At 38.3% G+C, this 19,594-nt stretch overlaps 1 protein-coding gene across 2 annotated transcripts in view; it reads right to left on the bottom strand.

The window, feature by feature from the left end:
* The window catches only part of Dsc3 (desmocollin 3), a 48,911-nt gene extending 35,622 nt beyond the window's left edge, over positions 1-13,289 (bottom strand). For both annotated transcript variants that reach the window (XM_074070097.1, XM_074070098.1), the window contains exons 1-4: positions 12,961-13,289; positions 3,815-3,899; positions 1,452-1,648; positions 250-369 (exon numbers count right to left, since the gene is read on the bottom strand). In XM_074070097.1, the coding sequence (XP_073926198.1) occupies positions 250-369; positions 1,452-1,648; positions 3,815-3,899; positions 12,961-13,029 (471 nt within the window). In that variant the 5' untranslated portion in view covers positions 13,030-13,289. The remainder of the gene's footprint in view (positions 1-249; positions 370-1,451; positions 1,649-3,814; positions 3,900-12,960) is intronic.
* Positions 13,290-19,594: the final 6,305 nt, after the last annotated feature.

The raw sequence follows: 19,594 nt of genomic DNA, 5'->3' as shown, positions 1-19,594 counted from the left end.
AGTAGGTACTCAAAAACTATCTGCTAAATGAATGAAAAAATTAATAAAGATCATTTCTTGACTGTACAGTCCAATTCATATTATTAGTATTTTAGTGATTTTCCTTTTCTCATTTTACTCACTTTGATTACACTTCATGAACATCTTCAATCAGATTTGTTTATCTTTAAACACCTAAAGAGTTATTAAACCTGAACAAAACAGACTCTTAGAATTAAAGTCCTTCATTCAGAAATAACATAAACATACTTGTTGAAGAAACAAAGGGAAGGGACCCAAGGAATTCTCTTGCATGGAACAAGGAATGGGTGCCCATCTCCTCTTGGCTCTCCTGAGAACAGTCTCTTTAGTGTGTCTTTTCTTCGGTACCTGAATTTAAAGAAAGAAACAATAAATAAACAAGAAACATCACAGTCTGCATTGTTAGAAAACAAGGAACAGCTTATAAACCTCCCTTCAGAGGTTTGGTCTCAGTAATTTCTGTGATGAAGCATGAGAAGGGTAAGAAAGAATTTATCCAGAGTTTGAAGATTTCATAGATTACAGAATTTCCTTTGCATACCTTTCTAACCCTGCCTTACTTTCAGGTTATAAAAAATCATCACTATACTCTTGGTTCTTCTTGTTCTGTCCCAAATAGAGATCACGAACACATCCTCTCTGAAGCAATTTCCTCACAGCACTTAGCTGTGCTTTCTGTTAAAGCCTCATCCTCTCAGGTGAACTGGAGAAAGGAAATGCATGTCCTTCACTGCCTCAGGTATCTTCACTGTCTGTTACGGTAGCCATTGACCACCAGGAGACATGTGATTGTTTATGTTAAATATAGTTATATAAATAGAAACCTATATCCTTCAGTTGAACTAGCTATGTGCCAAGTGCTCAGTAGTCACTCATATTGGGCCTCCATACCAGACAGTGCAGATGATAGAACATTTCTACAATTGCAAAAAAGTTCTACCTCTTTGTGATGCTCATTTTATTTCACAATATGGAAAAGGAAAATGTTTGATTTCCTACCAATCAATTGATAAATAATTTTATTAAAAATTTAATAAAATGCTAGCAGCTTTTATCATTAATACAGTTAGCATAGGTTAAGTGTAATTCAGTTTAAACTATTCATTATTTTGTGACTACTTTCATAATGGCATTCTTCATCAGTTGTTCATACTAATAAAAAATTTCTGAATGTTATAATAGTACCAAATGCCATTAGCTGGAATTTACAGGTAAAAGAAATCTTCAGAATGGAAGCATCTTTTAGTAAAATCAAAACCAGCAATTAATGTTACAAAAAAGAGGGGAGAGAGTCAAAGAAGGAGAAGAGGAAAAGAGATGAAGGGAAAGGAAGGGAAAACCCTATTTGTCATTGGTCCTCTTTGCAATTTCTAATGAGAGTATTTTAGTAAAAAGAACATGTCTGAAAATATTCAGTGTACTTTGAGTACCTTCTGATCTTCCAGGAGCACAGTAATCTCTCTCTGCATTTGTGTCTTCGTGTCAGAAAGCCTTATGGTGAATGATCTTTTCCCATCAGACAGCACAAGAGCGCCAGCTGTGAAAACGGACCCATCAACTAGAACTCTAAAGTCAGGATCACTTGACTGGATGAGGTCTGCAGACCTGAGGCACTCTTTCAAATTAACTTCAAGCAAAATTTCCCAGTTGTAAGGTAGAAATGCACACAAAAAGAAAAGAAAAATGTTAAAATAGTTTATACACCATTCTTCAAAATTGTGAAGTGAAATGATATAAGCCAGTCACTTTGCATTTACCAAATATCTTAACCAGTCTTTTTACATTATTTGAGAAAATCATTGCTTTCTTTCAGTTAAAAAAATAGTAATTCTTGATTATAAATTTCTATAAATGCCTTAAACCTTAATGGGCTTTAAACAGGCTTATGAAAGTGTTCTTCCAATTAAAGAGGTGTATGCCTTTACACTCATGACAAAGTTGAGCCACACACCCCCACATACACCTGAATAAACACTCAGAAGTTTTCCTTAACAACACACTCAAATCTTTTAAGATGCATCTGCCTTCAGCCAAAAGTTATACATAAGAGCACAAAGAACAATGGAGCATGTGACTTAAGTGTGCAGTCAAGTAAGAAAAATTGACCCTTGAATTCTTTCCTTTGGCACTTTTTTGTCTGTTTTCTGCAATAGACCTAAGGTATGTGTTTCCAGCTTTCCAGCCCCTCCTCACCACCCCCCGCCAGTAAAACTCTACATGGAGTTCTTGCTCTCTTAGCAAATGATAATAAAATAAGTATCAAGATATCACTGTTTTCCATCCCTTTCTTCTTTAACAGAAACCAAACTGATAGTACTCAAGGAATCACCACCCAAAGGATTCATAAGGTACACATGTATAGTAATTACACTTTAATCAAAATTTGTCACGTGTAGAAATATTTAGCCAAAATGAACATTTTTAGGGATGATGATATATTTCTCTAATCTTCACATTTAAAGTCAGGTGATGACTTCTGGTCTGTACCCCTAGAGCACCACCCCTAATTCTCTACAGCCTTTCTTTTATTTCTCCACACATGAAGTAAAGTGCTATTTGCCTAATAAAATTAACTGAGGTACTTTAACCAAATATGGGATATTTTCTAAACTTTTTCTCTTTCTGATGAAACTTTTTGTTATTATTATTATTTTGCTGGGTGAGGGTACATTATAGCATTTACAAATGTTCTTACAATGTATAAAATATATCATACTGGAATTCACCCCTCCACTTCTCTCTCTCATCCCCTTCCCCTGATTCCTGAAACAGTTTCAACAGGTACCATTTTTGCATTTACATACATATGTATATATTATTCACAATATATTCATCCTTTTACCCCTTTCCTGCCACTTCTCCCCTCCCGCTGGTGCCAACCTCCCCCACCCCTGCAGAACATGTTCAGCCCTGTTCTCTGATTTATAAAAGAAAAAAACATAAAAGACAATAAGAGAAACATGGTGTTTTTGCTAGTTTGAGATAAAGACAGCTACACAGGGAGATTCCTTGTGCTGTTTCCATGCATATATGTATTACACCCCCAACTGGAATATCTTTACCAGTACTCTTCACTCCTCCCTAGTCAGCTTCCCATGGTGGCCCTGGACAGTTTAAGATTTCTATATTCACTCTTGTACACTGAGCACATCAACCACATTCAAGTTTTTGGTTCCCTTCCCATGACCTCTCTCTCCCGTGGGCAGCCTTCCCTTAGTATGACCCGTGTCCGAAATGGGACATTTTGTTGAAAAGGTAATTTTGGTATCTCTAGGACAGGTTATAGCTCTTAAAAAAAAAAAAGTCATGGTGTTTCCCTTGATCTTCTAGAAACCAGCATGTAAAGAAAGCCCAGCTGGACAGACCCTTCCAGCTGTTGGAGTCTGAGGTTTTCCACCTAATCAGGGATCAGTGTGCAAAAGGCTGATTGAGTTTAGCTCTGAGTGAAAATGCTGTTCTGATTCTCTCAAATCCTTATCTACATTTCTTTAATGCTTAGACTCCCAGAATAATGAAAGTGCTATGCTTTGAATAGAATTATTTGTGTCATTTTAAAACTGTTAAAACACAAGTGACAACAAAAACATGGATTTATAAATTTTGCACTAGAAGCGACAACAAAACTCAACATGGTTGTAAAAAGCAAACGCATATGTTTAAAATATTCTCAAATTGCATTTACTTATAAGTAGATTCAAGCCAATTCCAGAAGGGAAAGTTGACATACAATACTCATTCCAACCTAGGTTAACTAAATTTCTGCTTCAAAAAACACTGTTTTGAAATTTCTCACCTCTGCCAACCATTTTGTCTGCCTCTAGTTTAGAAGGTACATTTATCGTCACCTTTTCACAAGCTTCACCAGAAAAACTGAAGACCTAGAATTTAAAAACAAAGTCACATTAATGTAATAAAGAACAAAATCCACTGGTCATCTCAATAGACACAGAATAAGCAACTGACAAATTCTATCACCCATTTATGATTAAAAAATAATAAAACTTCAACACAGTAGGAAAAGAAGGGAATCTGCATCTATGAAAAATTTATGGTTAATTTTATATTTAGTGGGGAAGACAATGTTTTTTTCTAGTCTAATAAACAAAACAATAATGTCTACTTTCAGCACTTTTATTCAACATTATGCTAGAGTTTCTAGCCACAGCAAGTACATTAAAAAAAAAAACTACATATAAAAATGGCCTGGGAAGAAAGATATAAAATTCTCTCTTCACAGATTACACGATCTTGTATGTAGAAAATTCTAAAGAATCCACTTTAAAAACAAAACCCCATCAAAACAAATGATTACAGCAAGAAATAGGGTAAATCTACAAAACTTGATTGTACTCCTGTATACCAGCAATAAAAAATACTGAAAACAAAACTAAGCAAACAATTCCATTTGCAACAGCATCAAGAAGAATAAAATACTTTGTGATAAATTTAGTCAAATAAGTACCAACTTATTCATTGAAAACAATAAAACATTGGTGAAAGAAACTTAAAGAGACCCAAATAAATGGAGATGTATCCCATTTTCACGAATTAAGACATATTCCCCAAATTCATCTACAAATTCAATGCAATCCCTATTAAAATCCCACCTACCATTTTTGAAGAAAATGATAATAAATCCTTATGAAATGGGAGGAGCCCAAGTAAACTTGCAAAAACAAGAACAAAATTGAAGGAATTTTTGAAACTTCATACAAAACTAAAATAATCAACACTGAGTGGAGTTTGCATAAGGATAAGCATATAGATAAATGGAATGGAGCTGAAATCCTAGAAATTAGCCTTAATTTATGGTTAGCATCCAGAAAGTTCAAGGGGAAGGAAGCTCTCTAAAAAATCATAGAAACAATTAGATAGCATCATGAATAAAACTGAATATGGACCCTAAATCACAGCATGCACAAAAATTAACTCAAAATGGATCTCAGACCTAAGTGTAAAACTAAAACCTAACAGTAAATCTTCATGATCCTAGGTTAGGCTGTGATTTCCTAGATATAGCACCAAACACAAGCAATAAAGAAGAATTGATAAATAGAACTCAATCAAAATTTAAAACTTTTACTTTTTTTTGGTACTGGGGCTTAAACTCAGGGCCTTCACTTTGAACACCCCACCAGCCCTATTTTGTGTGTGTGTGTGTGTGTGTGTGTGTGTGTGTGTGTGTGTGTGTGTGTGTATGAAGGGTTTTTTGAGACAGGGTCTCATGAACTATTTGTCCACGCTGGCTTCAAATCATGGTCCTCCTGATCTCTGCCTCCTGAGTAGCTACGATTACAGGTGTGAGACACTGGCGCCTGACTAAAACTTTTTACTCTTCAAGCAAAATGATAAAGAAAGTGAAAATATGTTCCACAGAATGGGAAAAAATGGTTTAAATAGTAAAATAATAAATGCTTATATCTCTAATATAAAAGGATATGCTAGACCTCAATAACAACAAATAACACAAAAATCAGGCAAAGAATTTGAATCATTATCCAAAGAAGATATACAATTGGCCATTAGGCAAATAAAAGATGCCAGTAACATTAGGCATGAGGGAAATGCAAAAATTAACCACGATTAGATACCTGGTAGGGAGCTAAAATAAACAAGACAGAAGAGAAGAAGTTGTTGAGAATGTGAAGAAACAAATCCTCCTGTATTGATGAGGAAAATATAAAGAGCTACAAACACTTGGAAAAGAGTACAGCAGTTTCTAAGAGCTGAAAATGAAATTAAGAAATGAGCCAGCAATTCCACCCTATCTGAAAGAAATGAACCTGTAACTACTCAAAAACTTACACATGACCAATCACAGCAACAGTATTCACAATAACCAAGAAGTGTAAACAACCTACAGGTCCATCAACTGGTGAACAGTTCAGCAAAATGTGTCTTATCCATAAAGTGGAATATTATTCAGCTATAAAAAGGAACAAAGTACTGATACATGCTATGACAAGGTTAAACCTGAAAAACACAACAGCCAGTGAAAGAAACCAGACATGAAAGGGCCCATCTTGAATGATGTCATTTATGAGAAATGTCCACAAAGGGCAACCATAGAAAGAAAGAGTAGACCAGTAGTTACCTAGGGTTGGGCATAGAAACAGGAATTGATTGTAAATGGGCATGAGGCTTCTTTTAAAGACAATGGAAATATTCTAACAGTGGATTGTAGCGGTGATTGTATATTATGTAAATTTGCTACAATTCACTAAATTGTACACTTAGCAGCAGTAAATTTTATGGAATATAAATTATACCTCAATAAAGCTGTTTAAAGTGAAAAAGAACAAATCACTGATGTAAAGATGATTCTTTCTGTCTCTACATGTTGGCAGTGAGCAGTTCTTTAAGTTCACAAATTCATGTGACTTAGGGAAAACATAATAGACAAATAACCACTAGAAATATTTCACTTCTATTATAGTCAAATATAAAATCTTGCTAAACAAAGGTAAAAGATTAACTCAGGGTAATACAACTGTTGTATAGACAAAATCAAAATTCTTCTACAAATAGTTTATTTTGATCAGTCCTCCAAATTGACAAATATTTATTATTGTTTTCCCTTTTTTCTATTACAAATGATACTGCACTGAGCATCCTTGCAAGTACAAGATATTAAAATATATATACCTGCAATAGAAATTGCTGCTATTCATAATAGCCAAACTGTGGAATCTGCCTAGAAGTCCCCAAAATGCTGAATTAATATAAAGAAAATATGCATATATAAGAAAAAAGGGAAATTACTGTGCTGTCTATGACCATTTCCAGTTCACCAGCTATTGCTAAATGACTCTCCAAAGTACTAGTATTAATATAGATTAAAGTTCCAAAGTACTAAATCTATTTCTCATATTTTCTCTTACAATTAATTCTGTCTTTTTAAATTTTTATTAATCTAATGACTGTTTCTGTTTGCATTTTCTTAATTTCTTGTGAGATTGAACATCTTGTGCTACTTATCATTTATCTTCTATAAATTGTCTATTTGTATCCTTCAAGCTTCTATTAATTTTTCCCTTTTTAGTGTATTTTTAATGGTAGCTTTCTGTGGATTGCTTTTTGTTACATCTTTTGGCAGTCATTGCTTCAGTTTTAAAGTGGTCAATTTTATTATGTATTTCCTTTGGACTTTTAATAAATGTTATGAATCATTTCTTTGGGCTGTGCTTTTGTATTTAATTTAAGAACACCTTTCTTATCCTGTCATAGATATATTATCCAATAGTTCTTCTACAAATGTAAAGTTACATCTAATTTTTAAATCTTTGGCCCTCGTGTATGAAATATTTAAGGTATGACTCACTTTATCTACCTAATCTTGTTTGTTTCCATAGAGTTCCCCAGTTGATCCAGAACCATGATGATAACACTTCCTTTCCTGTCAGATCCTTAATCTGTCCTCATTCCCAAGTACAGAATCTGTTTCTGGGCTTTCTACACTATTTAATTAATGTATGTGTTTATCTCTTCATCAGTGCTGTACAGTTTTAGTCAAGCTAGTCTTATAAAGTCTTGGCATTTGTTGTGGCGGCCCTAGGCTCTATCACTTTCCCTTCAGATATCTTTGCTCCTTTTAGCCTGTAACTCTTTCAAAAAACTTTGTGATCAGCTGACCAAGTTCCAGGAAATTTTGATGAGACTTCATTGCCTTTATATGTTAATGGAAATCTGGCATGTTAGGGCTATTGAGCCTCTCACTCATGAACATGACGCAATCTCCATTTATTCCATTTATTTATGAAATGGTTTTTCCTTCCAATAAAGCATTGTAATTTTTGGTATCAAGGTCTTTCACGTTTTTGTTAGATTATTTTTAAATACATTATGTATTGCTATAGTGAATTGAATACTTCCTAACTCTGTTTTCTAGTTATCTGTTGATAGCCTACAGAAATAATTTTTAAAATATCAATCTTGTATCCAGGAAACTTGCTGGTTTTTATTGCTTCCAGTAGTTTGTCAAAAGATAGTGTTGGATCTTTCGTGGAGATAATCCTGTAGCTGGCAAAATGACAATTGTATTTCTTTCCTTTTAATCCTGCATCTCTTTTATTATTGCCAGTATATTTTTTATTTCATGTGCTTTTTAGGCTTTTCAGTAAGATGTCGGATAGAAACAGCTACAGGGACTATAATGGCCTTGTTAACTTTAAAGAGAATGTTTTTACCATTTCACCAATTATGAGTCTTTTCCTTTTATTACATTCATTTTTTCTTTTTCTTTTTGGTGGTATAAGAGTTTGAACTCAGAGCCCTGTGCTTGCTAGGCAAGTGCTCTCTACCTCTTGAGCCATGCTTCCATTTTTTTTTTGCTTTTAGGCCATTTTTTCAGATAGGGTCTTGTGCTTTTTTTGCCCAGGGCTATCCTTGGACCATGATCCTCCTACCAAGGCCTTCTGTGCAGAGGAGATCACAGGAGTATACCACACCTACCTTATGTGTTGTGAAAACATTTTGCCCAATCTGGCCTTGAGCCTCCATCCTGCTAACCTCTACCTCCCAAGTAGCTGGTATTCCTGTAGTGATCCACTGGGCCCAGACTCATTCATTCATACTTTTTTGGCTGTGCTGAAGTTTGAACTCAGGGCCTTGAAGTTGCTAAGCTGGTGCTCTACCACTTGGGCTATGCCCCCAGCCCTTATTCCTTTTCATTGCTGTGTAGCAAGTACATCATCGGAAAGAATGTGACTTGATTAATGGGATAATTTTTGGGGGTAGTACTGGGGTTTGAACTCAAGGCTTTATGCTTGCAAAGCAAGCACTCTACCAATTGAGTGACATCTCCAGTTCATTTGAAGATGGGGTCTCTTAAACTATTTGCCCAGGCTGACTTTGGATCATGATTCTCCTGAGCTTAGCTTCCCAAGTAGCTAGGATTTCAGACATGAGCCACTGGTGCCCTGCTGAAAGGGATAATATTTATATGTAGATTTTAGTTACATTATGCTTCTTGAAACTATAAAGTTTGCTTCTTGAAATTATAAACATAGTAATTCAATACTATATTTTGGGGTGGGTGGAATATATTATTGAAAATTATAAAAAATAAAAAAGTAAAGACAGCATTATATTAACAAAATAAACAAGTGAGCTTTAAAGTTATTTTAAAAATCTTTTCTTTATAGAAAAATGCCTAATAATAAGTGCAACATACAAAACTTTTAAAAGATGGATGAATTATAGATTGGTAATTTAAGTTATAAAATTATCCTTTTTAATGGAAACTCAAGAATAATTTTAAGTACATGATTTATAAAACCTCGAGTTATTGGTAACTTTAAATTAAAATTGAACCAATTTAGTTATTTAAAAAAACGAAAGACTCATAGGGCTGGGGCTGTACTCAGTGGTACAGTGCTTGCCCTGGCTCATACCAAGCAACACACACACACACACACACACACACACACACACACCCCAACATAAAATATTGCCTACTGAAATTTAGGAGAAATACATTGTTTTGTTTCATTTTACAGTATATATAAATTTTATTAAAGTACAATTGCAATATTACCAAAAAAAAAATACTGACAGATCTAATACCAAAAGGAGAAAGAAAATGAAAGACGTTTTCTACAGTCGCTTCACTACAATTGTCTGAATCGAATACAAAAAGAAGGTTTTCTAAATGACACCTTTCTTCAGTAGGGGAAAAAGCAGCTAAAGAATGTGGCCAAATGTGTGACCCAATGGTAGAGTGCTTGCCTTCTTGGACAAGCCCTGAGTTCACTCCCAGCACCACACTGTGGAAATGTATGTAGTGTCTGAAGTATAAAGGAGATTCCTTGCCTGAGCATGACAACTATACCAAGTTAACTTTTCATTTCCCTTCTGGACACTTTCCTCCTACAAAATGGCAATATCACCTTTTAAATTCTTACCACCTCAAAGCTAAATGTAAAATTTGCTTTTCTATTCTCTATACTTAAGCTAGTCCACTAAATTTCCTCTTACCTAACCTCATTGTAAGGTGGGAGTTCTGAGTAAGCAGAAAGTGTGATTAACCACAGGTCACCACAGATGCCATGTATGGAAGACAACTGATCTGAGATTTCAACAAAGCCAAAAAAACGTGCACTGGGTTACATTTATTTAGTTATCCAAAAGTCACTTCTAGATCTGCCTAGACCTCAATATCATCAACAACCTTCTTTGAAAAAGGTAGTTGACAATGGATCAATGTAAACATATGCTAAAACTGTGACTTTCAGAAGATTCTGGCTTAAAATAAACTACCACTCATTTACTTACTTTATTTGCTTTAATCTTTTTTCATTAATACATGTCGATATAAATTGGGCATACTTTTCATTTTGAAAAGGTGAGTATGTCAAATGTTATAAAGAACAAAAAAGAATCTTTCTGCTCAAGGAGTCGTATTATTTCATTAATTAATAATATGAAACTGGACTCTGGGTGTGGTAACATACAACTGTAATGTCTCCACACTGGGATACACAGTGAGTTTGAGGCTGGCCTGGGATACATAGTGAGACCCTGACTCTAATAATACCCCAAAAGACAGAATGTGCATTTGTCAAGATCAATTGCAGAGCGAATTCACATACTACCTGGGGGAGGGAGGGCAGTACAGAATTGGATGGGGATATACCAATGTTACTAGGTTAGTTCTTTTGAAAGAAGAGTCCTTTCAGCAAAATGACAGACTGAGTCCAAGTACATACCATTTATAATAACAGTAGATAATGTAATTGCAATTTGATATGGACCACAGTATTAAAGACATTTTAAAAGAATCCCATTATGTGTAACACACAGAAGACGACTGATGTAATGCAAATTATTTTCCACCAACACTAACAATTCTTAATACATTAAAAGACAAAATACACTCTGCAAAATAAAAATTTTCAACAAAAGTGAGATGGTCTGGTATTTTGTTTATAGTTTCTCTTCTGTATAGGAATGTGTTTAGGGGTAGCTGTATTCAATGGCAGTTTAAAGTGTGGCTGAAGGAAGGACAGTGGGAAAGAGATGCAAGAAAAAGAAAGTGCAATTTGGGAAGATTTCTCGACCTAAGTCCAATTCAGTGGGAAGGCTAGCATGTGAAGGCTCTGTGTTCAATGCTTGCTTTGACAAGCTCTTTCCTTAGAACATGTAATTGTTTTCAAAGAGATCTCTACAAGGTATTTGTCTCTACAAGGTGAGAAATGTTTCAAAATGCTATGTCACTAATATCATACAAGTTGAGTGTTTCAACAGTCAAAAGGACATACACGCATGAGAGGATCAACAGACAACTTTTTACCCATATGGACCGAAATTGAAAATGTTTGCGCACTGGGTTGCAGATGAAAGAAACCGCCATTAGGTGTACACTTGTCAGTATTCAATCTCCAAATATACCATTTCATCTAAACTCTGTGAAATCCTTTCTAAAACTAACCTATATGAGTATGTCATAGACCAGAGCTGAAGCTTTCTCTAGATTTACAGGCACCTTCTTGCCTTGACACATTGTGCCTCCCCCATCCCAATTCCCAGTAGGGACCTTGCCTTCCACGCCCTTCCCCAGGGCAAATACTGGAAATCTTAGCAACACCCGCAATTTCTTCACCCCATTCCCTAACGTCTTTCTCAGGGTAAAAACAAAACGCCACATTCATGCTTTTGAATGGAAATGCTAGAAAACATCTCAGAACGCATTTGGGGAGTAGTTCCCATTTGAAAAGAGCTCTTCCATTAACTCAAATATTTCGGTGAAACAGTTTCGAGGCAGTTCGATTTTGGATATCTCTGTCCAAAATATATTATAGATCATAACTACCTATCCAACGATTAAAAAACGGGACAAGGCTTGGATCCTACTTGGAGACAGAAGAGCTACAAGAACCTTGCGGGGTCATAGCGGCCCCGCTCAGTAGGCAGGCACAGGCCTCTCGCCTAAGGCTCCCATGCCCATCTTCGGATGAGAGGAAATCTCGGGTTCACCACATCCGTGATGCAGCTCAGTTTAGGTCTACAGCATTGTAGAGATCTGCTTTCAGAATTCCTACAGTTTCACTTCAAGTCTCCCCGGTTCTTGGGAAAATGTCTCAAACTTCCTTTCCAGGAGAATCTGGTTCTCAGCTGGCAGAATTTGAGGGCCCAGGAAAATCCAGGCTGGGCTCTGCGCCCACGCAGTGCTTCCCAAAGCTGGACTAAGTAGGACTCAACCGCACCTATGCCACTCCACGCCGACCCTATTCCCTAGCCCACCTCAGTACCATTCCCACCACCCACCGGGCCACCGACTCGGACCGCCACCCTTAGCAGGCCTCCCCACAGCCTAGCTCCCCCGGCACACCCCTCCGCGGGCCAGCCGGGAGGCGTGGGTGTGGATGATTCGGGGGCATCCCCTGAATAACCTTCAGCAGAGGCATAGCCTGGAAACCCGTTTCTCAAGGGCACTTCCACGCCAGCACCCAGGAGCACAGCTTCGACCTTTGCACTTACTGACGTCCCCATCCGAGGTCAACTGGGACCCTGCTCTGGGAAGGGACGGAAAACACTCGAGCCTCATCTCACCACTGTGTTTTGCTAGCTCCACAGTCCTAAATAACTGACCATCAAACTCCTGGTCGCCCTCCACTCAGAGGCTCCCAGATCACTGTCACCAGTCCTTCCTGGGAGCTAGGAGAGAAGCGCGAGTCCCAGTTCCCCGCCCACCCGCGACGGCGCCCGCCGGAGCGCCACTTGTAATGCGGTGTCCCCCAAACATAAAGGGGAGTCTCGAGTCGTCCTTCAGAAAGTCCTTTTCTCTCCTCACCCCTCCAGACCGAACTTGGGACCTGTACCTGCCCTGCAGGAATGAGCTAAACGGCAGATGTTACCTTTTGCCCTCCCTCTTCCTGCTGCCCCCAAAGTGACCACCCCTTTCCCCATCCCGGCCCCCTGGTGCGGGATCGCGTGGCTCACCAAGATGGTCAGCAGCAGCTGCCCGCAGAGGGCTCCGCACAGCGGGCGCCCGGGCCGGGTGGCGGCCATCTGAGCGCGGGACAGTGGGAGGAGGACGCGGGGCGCGGGGCAGGGAAGCCGAAGAGAGGGCGCGCGAGGTGCTTTTCTTGCTACCGCTCTTCTTGAAGTCGCTTTGGCCTCTCTCAGGCTTCTCTGCCCCGAGCGTATTCTCTCCTGAAACCGGATTGGACCCAGAAGACGTCGAACGGCCCCTCCTAGTTATTTCTCAAGTTTTATCACCGCCAGCGTTGCTGGGGAGCTGCCCGAGCCTGCCCTGCGCTCCCCGCGGCCGCCCGGGCACTCACTCGCTCGCAAGCTCTGGGGAAAGCGGTCCCCGGCCCTCCCTCTGCCCGCGCTCCCACGCCCCTCGTCTGCCCGCTGGGCTGCCGCCCAGACTGTCCCCGGGCGTCCTCAGCGCTGACGCTGCGCACTCCTAGTGCAGAGCCCAAATTCGCCTGCCCCAACTCGGCCTTCCTGGGTGCCAGAAACACCCTTGTGATGCGATCAGAGGATCCTCCCTTCAAATCCCGAACAAATGCTTGGCAATGTCTTCGAAATGAAACGAAACACACGTATTCTCTCCAGACGTCACTAACACGATAAAATAAAGTGACAGAAAGAAAACTATCCCAACCTCCTGAGTTACCTAGCATTTTATTTGGTGTGCCAGAAAGTAAACCAAGCAAGACAAATTCTGATCTGACCGTTTTTCCACATCTAGGATGTGAATGGGTTACACTATAAGCTTAGTTACTGCCAATTTTTTATGGCCTTATATGAGCCTTCTTAGAAAGAAAAAAAAAAACAAAGGTGCTTATGTAAATTACCCATGTAAAAAAAAAATCCAGGACTTTTTTGATAATTGTATTAAGATGAAATTTTTTTCAGTTTGTGGTCAAGGGAAAATCGACTGCACCTACCTTCTATTCTAAAATGAGGCTCACAAATTTAATATTGCTCAACAAACATTTATCAATGTCCAAAATCCTTCAACAGTACCCTGAGAGCTGGAGGAAAGAAAAGGCAGAAGACCCTGTCCCCATTTTGGTCCCTCCCCACAAAGCAACTCAAAGTCTAGGAGGTAAGACAGGCTACCATCATACCCCATTGTGCAGGTCCATAATGGAGTGGGGAGCTATGGAGTGGAGTACATTCCTTTAGTTCTCTCTAAACTGAATTTTGTCTTCTGAACCCCCACAGGCTGGATTCAGGAGGAGATCCCTCTCAGAAGCATGTTGCTGAAACTTCAAAGGTCCATTCAGAAGTTCTAAGTCAGAACCCTGGAACAGTCCACAGTAATCAGGAAAGGGTGTGAAGGCCTTCATTCACCCCACCCTAGTCACCTGTATTAGAATTCTGTCTATACCATGTGTTCCCCAAAAGTCTGGGACTTCCCCCTGAAACTCATGAGCCTCAGTTCTCAGGACTCAGTCACCCATATGTTCAGCTTTCCAGTCTCATCTCTGAGGCACAGGAGACATATGAGTCACCCTTCAGTGGAAGTCATAAGGAAGGCCTTCTAGTCTGGGAGTCAGGTCTTCAAACTTCTTCCATTCCAGTGTTTTGTTTTCACTTCTCATCCTCTAAGCTCTCATCTTTGCTCTGGACCTCAGGGAAAGCTTCTTAAAGTCTCATCCAGCTCCAGCCAATCTTTGGAAACACAAGTTAAATTAGCTTTTCTAAAACACAGTGTGAAAGGAAAACCTACACTAATCTCCCTCCTAGCCCACCTTGGGATTCACTGTTGGAGTGAAGGGTTGAAGAATTAAACTGAAGGTGTTAAGAAATTTTAGAGCAGGATCTCTAACTCTCCGAAAAAGGCTTTAAAGAAGCAAAGAGGCTTGAGATTGGGAGAAAGGGGAGGAGGGGAGGAGAATGTTCCAGCAAAGTCAACAGCTCTGGAGGGACTTGTGACAGCTTCTCACATTTCTGAGACAGAAAGGGGTCCCTGGTTCAGAACAGAATGGCTAGATGGAAGAAGGCCTGTGGCTTGGTATCAGAATATGAAAAGCTCATGGCAAACCATCTGAAAATTGAAGATTGGGATTTCATCCTGGAAGAAATGGAGAATGATCCATTCTATGCAAAAAAGTGTTAATAAGGACTGTTACAGGATTGTCATTTGGGTGGGTTTATGCATTATTAATGAACCTGTTTCTGTCTTGATATGGCTTTCCCTTAATTTTTGTACATACTATATATGAATATGAATGCACATATGTGTATGTATGTATTTGCAGAGAGAGAGGAAGATAGGTCCAATGCATATACATTTTATTCTATGTGTCCATTTTTCTATGATTTTAACTTTGTCTTCAGATTAACAAGAGTCCAACCTAATTATGACTGTCTTCTAAGTGACTAAAACTGTAAAACTGTCTTTTCGTTGTTTTGGAATAGTGGATATTATTAAGACTACTGACTACGACAATTGTTATCACATTCTTGTAGTGCCTACAAAATAAAAGTTGTATTAATGTTTTCCAGAAATACTGTAAGAAAGGGTATTGGAAATACTTTCAATTTGTATTGTAAAATCCTAAGTACAATATGAACATTAGGATATAACTGAATATAGAATTAGTAATTATTTTGGAATTTCTTGTTTTGTTATAGCATGCACATATCCATCATGACTGTGTTAGTCTAAGTTCTAATGTAGAACAGTATGTTTATAATTTAGACAAAAATCTTTAAAGACAGTTGTAGTGACAACATCAAATGACTTAGCAATAAATTGTTTATATTTTTCCTGTGTGGATTATAATTTAAATTAATTTGTTTATCAGTTATTTAATTTATTTACTATTTATTATTTATTAATAATTTATCCATTGATTAGATTATAACTTTTGAAAATTTATTTTAAAGGTGAGTTTCAGTTTGAATATAGTTAGAACTGGATGTCTTCTATAGTAAAATTAATTTTAATTGATCATGAGATATCATAAAGCATAAAAGGTTTTCTGAGATGTCTTTTTCATAATTTTTATCTACATAAATTAATTGTACAAAGGAGATTTCATTGTGATATTGATATATAAACATATAATTACTTTGATCAAATTCACCTGCCTACATTACTCTTTCCTGACATGTCTTTATTTTAATATCCTATCCCTCAAATTGTAAAGTCAGTAGAAAGTCACTGCTCAACGTAAAATGGACCAGAATGGAAAGGCAATTTATTTTTTTCCCTTGTTATGTTATTAGTTTGAAAGACAAGAGTAGCAATATGAAAGATTAAAAATGGGAAGATTTTAGATGAAAGTACAAAACTTCAGTAATCCAGGTGAATTATAACATTTTCAGCAGAAAGCCAACTTCAGATAATTTAGTAGCCTTATCCATTTGTACCCAAGAGGAAACTCTGGCAATAGAAAAGGTAGCTATTCTTAGGAGGTGGGAGCTGACCCTTGCCCCACTAAGCCAGACTGTGTTGTGCAACTCAGCACCAACTGGTCTAACACACCTACTCACCTTAGTGTATTACATGGTCAGTGATATAGCAAGACACTTTTATAAAATACCACCAGGACAAAGCATATACTATCTGAAACAAATTTGCTACCAAGAAAAGTGAATTATATGAAAAGAAGCTTAAATTAAAACCAAGTTAAAGCTTGGCTTGAATAGTCTTTTTTTGTGACACAAAATGAATTCTGCCATAGAATGATAACTTGCAAGTGCTTTTGGAATATTACTTATGATCATGTGATGAGAGTCCCTCCACTAATTTCCCAGAAAACCACTGAAATCAGTCTTGACTTTATGGTCATTTCAAAAGACTGTTGATGCCTTGGGAATAATGGAAAGCTAAGTCAAGAGTGACCTATTTGTAGTGTCTTGCAGCCCAGCATAGAAGACATCCAAGAATTCCTGTTTGCTCCCCTCCTCTCCTGATTTCCCATAGTAAGCACCCTATTCCCAGATCTAATTCTATACCCACAGAAATGTTCCAGGCAGCAGAGAGAACCTCAAGTCTAAACCAAAATGATTCCTGGCTTCCAAGGACAGAGAAGCTTTTCCTTCCCCCTATCCTGTAGTGGTTATCCTCCTATCCTCACCTTGAATCCTAGAATTAATTTCTCCTAGAACGATTAGCAGTAAGACTATCCTTTCCCATCCACAGAAAACTCTTCTGTCCATGGAGGAATGCCCTTTCACTTCAACATTGCCAAAAATCATACGAAAGTCTGGCATTTGTACATTTCTGAAGTTCACAATTATCCTAACCAATGCCAAGACAGTAAGTCAAATCCAGATAGGGTGTGCCAGGCTCTCTTGGTTAATTAATGAGTCAAGAACTGTTACAATGGTTTTCCTCTTCCTCCACTAGTCTTCAGACTCCTTTACAAATATCCTCTTCTGCAAACAGTCCTCTCAAGGAGGGAGGGGCAGTGGCCCAGCTTCTCACTGCCTTGGAAAGAATGGTAATTTCCACCTAGAAAACAAAGCCTCATTGTGTAAGTGATAACTTTTTAGAGTCACTGAACAAAGGCCATGTGACAAAACCCTGACCCTGAGTGAATTTTTACTCCCTCTCATTTGGAATCGTCAATTAGATTTCCTTCAGAGTGAAATTCTTTTCCTCCTGGGTGAGGATCTTCTCAGACATTCTCATGTCCCCAGGAATTCATTGTGAGCATCTGTCTGTACAAAGGGCATTGCACAAGCATGCAGGTTACAGGTGTGAGTGGGCTGGCTTCCAGATCTCGTGTGTCATTATTTCATCATCATCCCCTGATTCACTGCCCCATCAGCCTTCTCTTTTCCCAGAAGTCAAGAAGGACCATCCCTAAATATCAGCCTTGGGAAGTGGCACATGCCCTAGCTCAGATTCTTGTCATCTAGCTCAGGAGCAGAGAAGGAGCTCTTCCTACCACCTCCCTATGAACAGTACAAAATTTAATCTAACATTCATTCCCTTGTTCTTTGCCTCATTAATAATTATGCATTGATGCTTTTACCTCAAGATTTATGAATCTTGATTTGTCTTTTTATCCTTCTCAGTTTCCCAAGTCCTATGTCACTGAAAAGGAGTAGCTGTCCATCAGTTAGCTACTTAGTGTTCACAGAGCAGGCTTAATGCCACAACAAGTTCTTTCTTACATTGCTTTCAAGGATCATACATGCATTAGCCTTTCTGTGTTATAATAATGTACACTCTACCCTAACAGGTAAGCACTAGCCTTAATGTACAGACATATGTGTAGGCTCATACCAGACTCCCATTCCCTAAAAAAATTCCTAATTTACAGATCTTAGCTGAATATTAAAATACACACACACACACACACACACACACACACACACAAACAATGAGGTATGTAGATATGTACCAGAAAGACTGTTTTGTTTCCCCTTTCTGGTGAGATTTCAGTGTTCTTGACATGTTCAATAAGATTGGCTGTTGGGCCAGGTGCAGTGGCTCACACCTGCAATTCCAGCTGCTCCAGAGGCAGAGATTGGGATAATCGTGGTTCAAGGCCATCCTGGGCACAAAGTTAGTGAGACCTCATCTCAACCAACAAGCTAGATATGGAGGCATGCACTTGTGATTCTAGCTTCTAGGGAGGCAGAGATTTGAGCAATCATAGTCTAAGATCAGCCCTGGGAAAAAATAAGAGACTCTGTCTGAAAAATAAAACAAAAAAGGGCTGGGGACATGGTTCAAGTGGTAGAGCACCTGCCTCACAAGGGCGAGTTCAAACTCCCAAACTGCCAAAAATGAATAGATGATAGAAAGATAGATAGATAGATAGACAAAAAGATAGATGGATAGATAGACGGATAGATGATCAATAGATGATAGATACATAAAAAGACAGAAAGACGGATAGATAGATGGATGACAGATAGACAGATGGATAGATGATAGATAGATAGACAGATAGATAAAATCGACTGTTTCCCCTACTTTCCAAGTTCTGTTCAGATGGTGGTCAGTCAAAGTCCTGGACTATAAGTTTACTTTTAAAATGAGAATCTCTGAGCAAAATCTTCCTGCCAGAAAGTAATAGTTTATTTACTTACTGCCCCAAAGTAAAAAACAGTTGTTTTAAATAAATCTAAGAATAATGCTTGTAAATTCAAAGGAAGAGGCATCAGCCAGAAGAACTGCCTCATTTCTTACTTAAGACACATTAAGTAGTGATCAGACATTATCCAAACATCTCAGGCCTCTGTTGAATCATCAGACCTCACCTGCTGTGCTAATTCAAAGGTCTAAGCAAAAATTGGAGACCTCTGCCAGACAGACTCCTACAGTTGTAGGATAGGTAGACAGTAGGAAATTGCAAATGGACATACGCCATGGTTGTGACCATTATGTCTTTTCTCCATTATAGTGACCTGGTTTTCTGTAATATTCCCAAGATATTTGACCTCAGTGTCAGTCAGCCTCCACTTCTTTCTCATTTGGAGCACTGAGAGTTGGACTTTCTCTCTGCTGAAAGAGTTCAGAAAGGGATTAAGGGCATATATGTTCATAGGCCACAATATAAGATGAAGAACATCTAATTTTCTGCTTGTTCTCTTGTTATATGAATTATTCCCTGAGAATAACAAGGCGAGTGCTCTGAACCTGGCTCTG

Source organism: Castor canadensis, chromosome 4, assembly GCF_047511655.1.
Source record: "Castor canadensis chromosome 4, mCasCan1.hap1v2, whole genome shotgun sequence".
Taxonomy (NCBI): Eukaryota; Metazoa; Chordata; class Mammalia; order Rodentia; family Castoridae; genus Castor; species Castor canadensis.
This window is presented reverse-complemented; position numbering and strand designations above follow the sequence as displayed.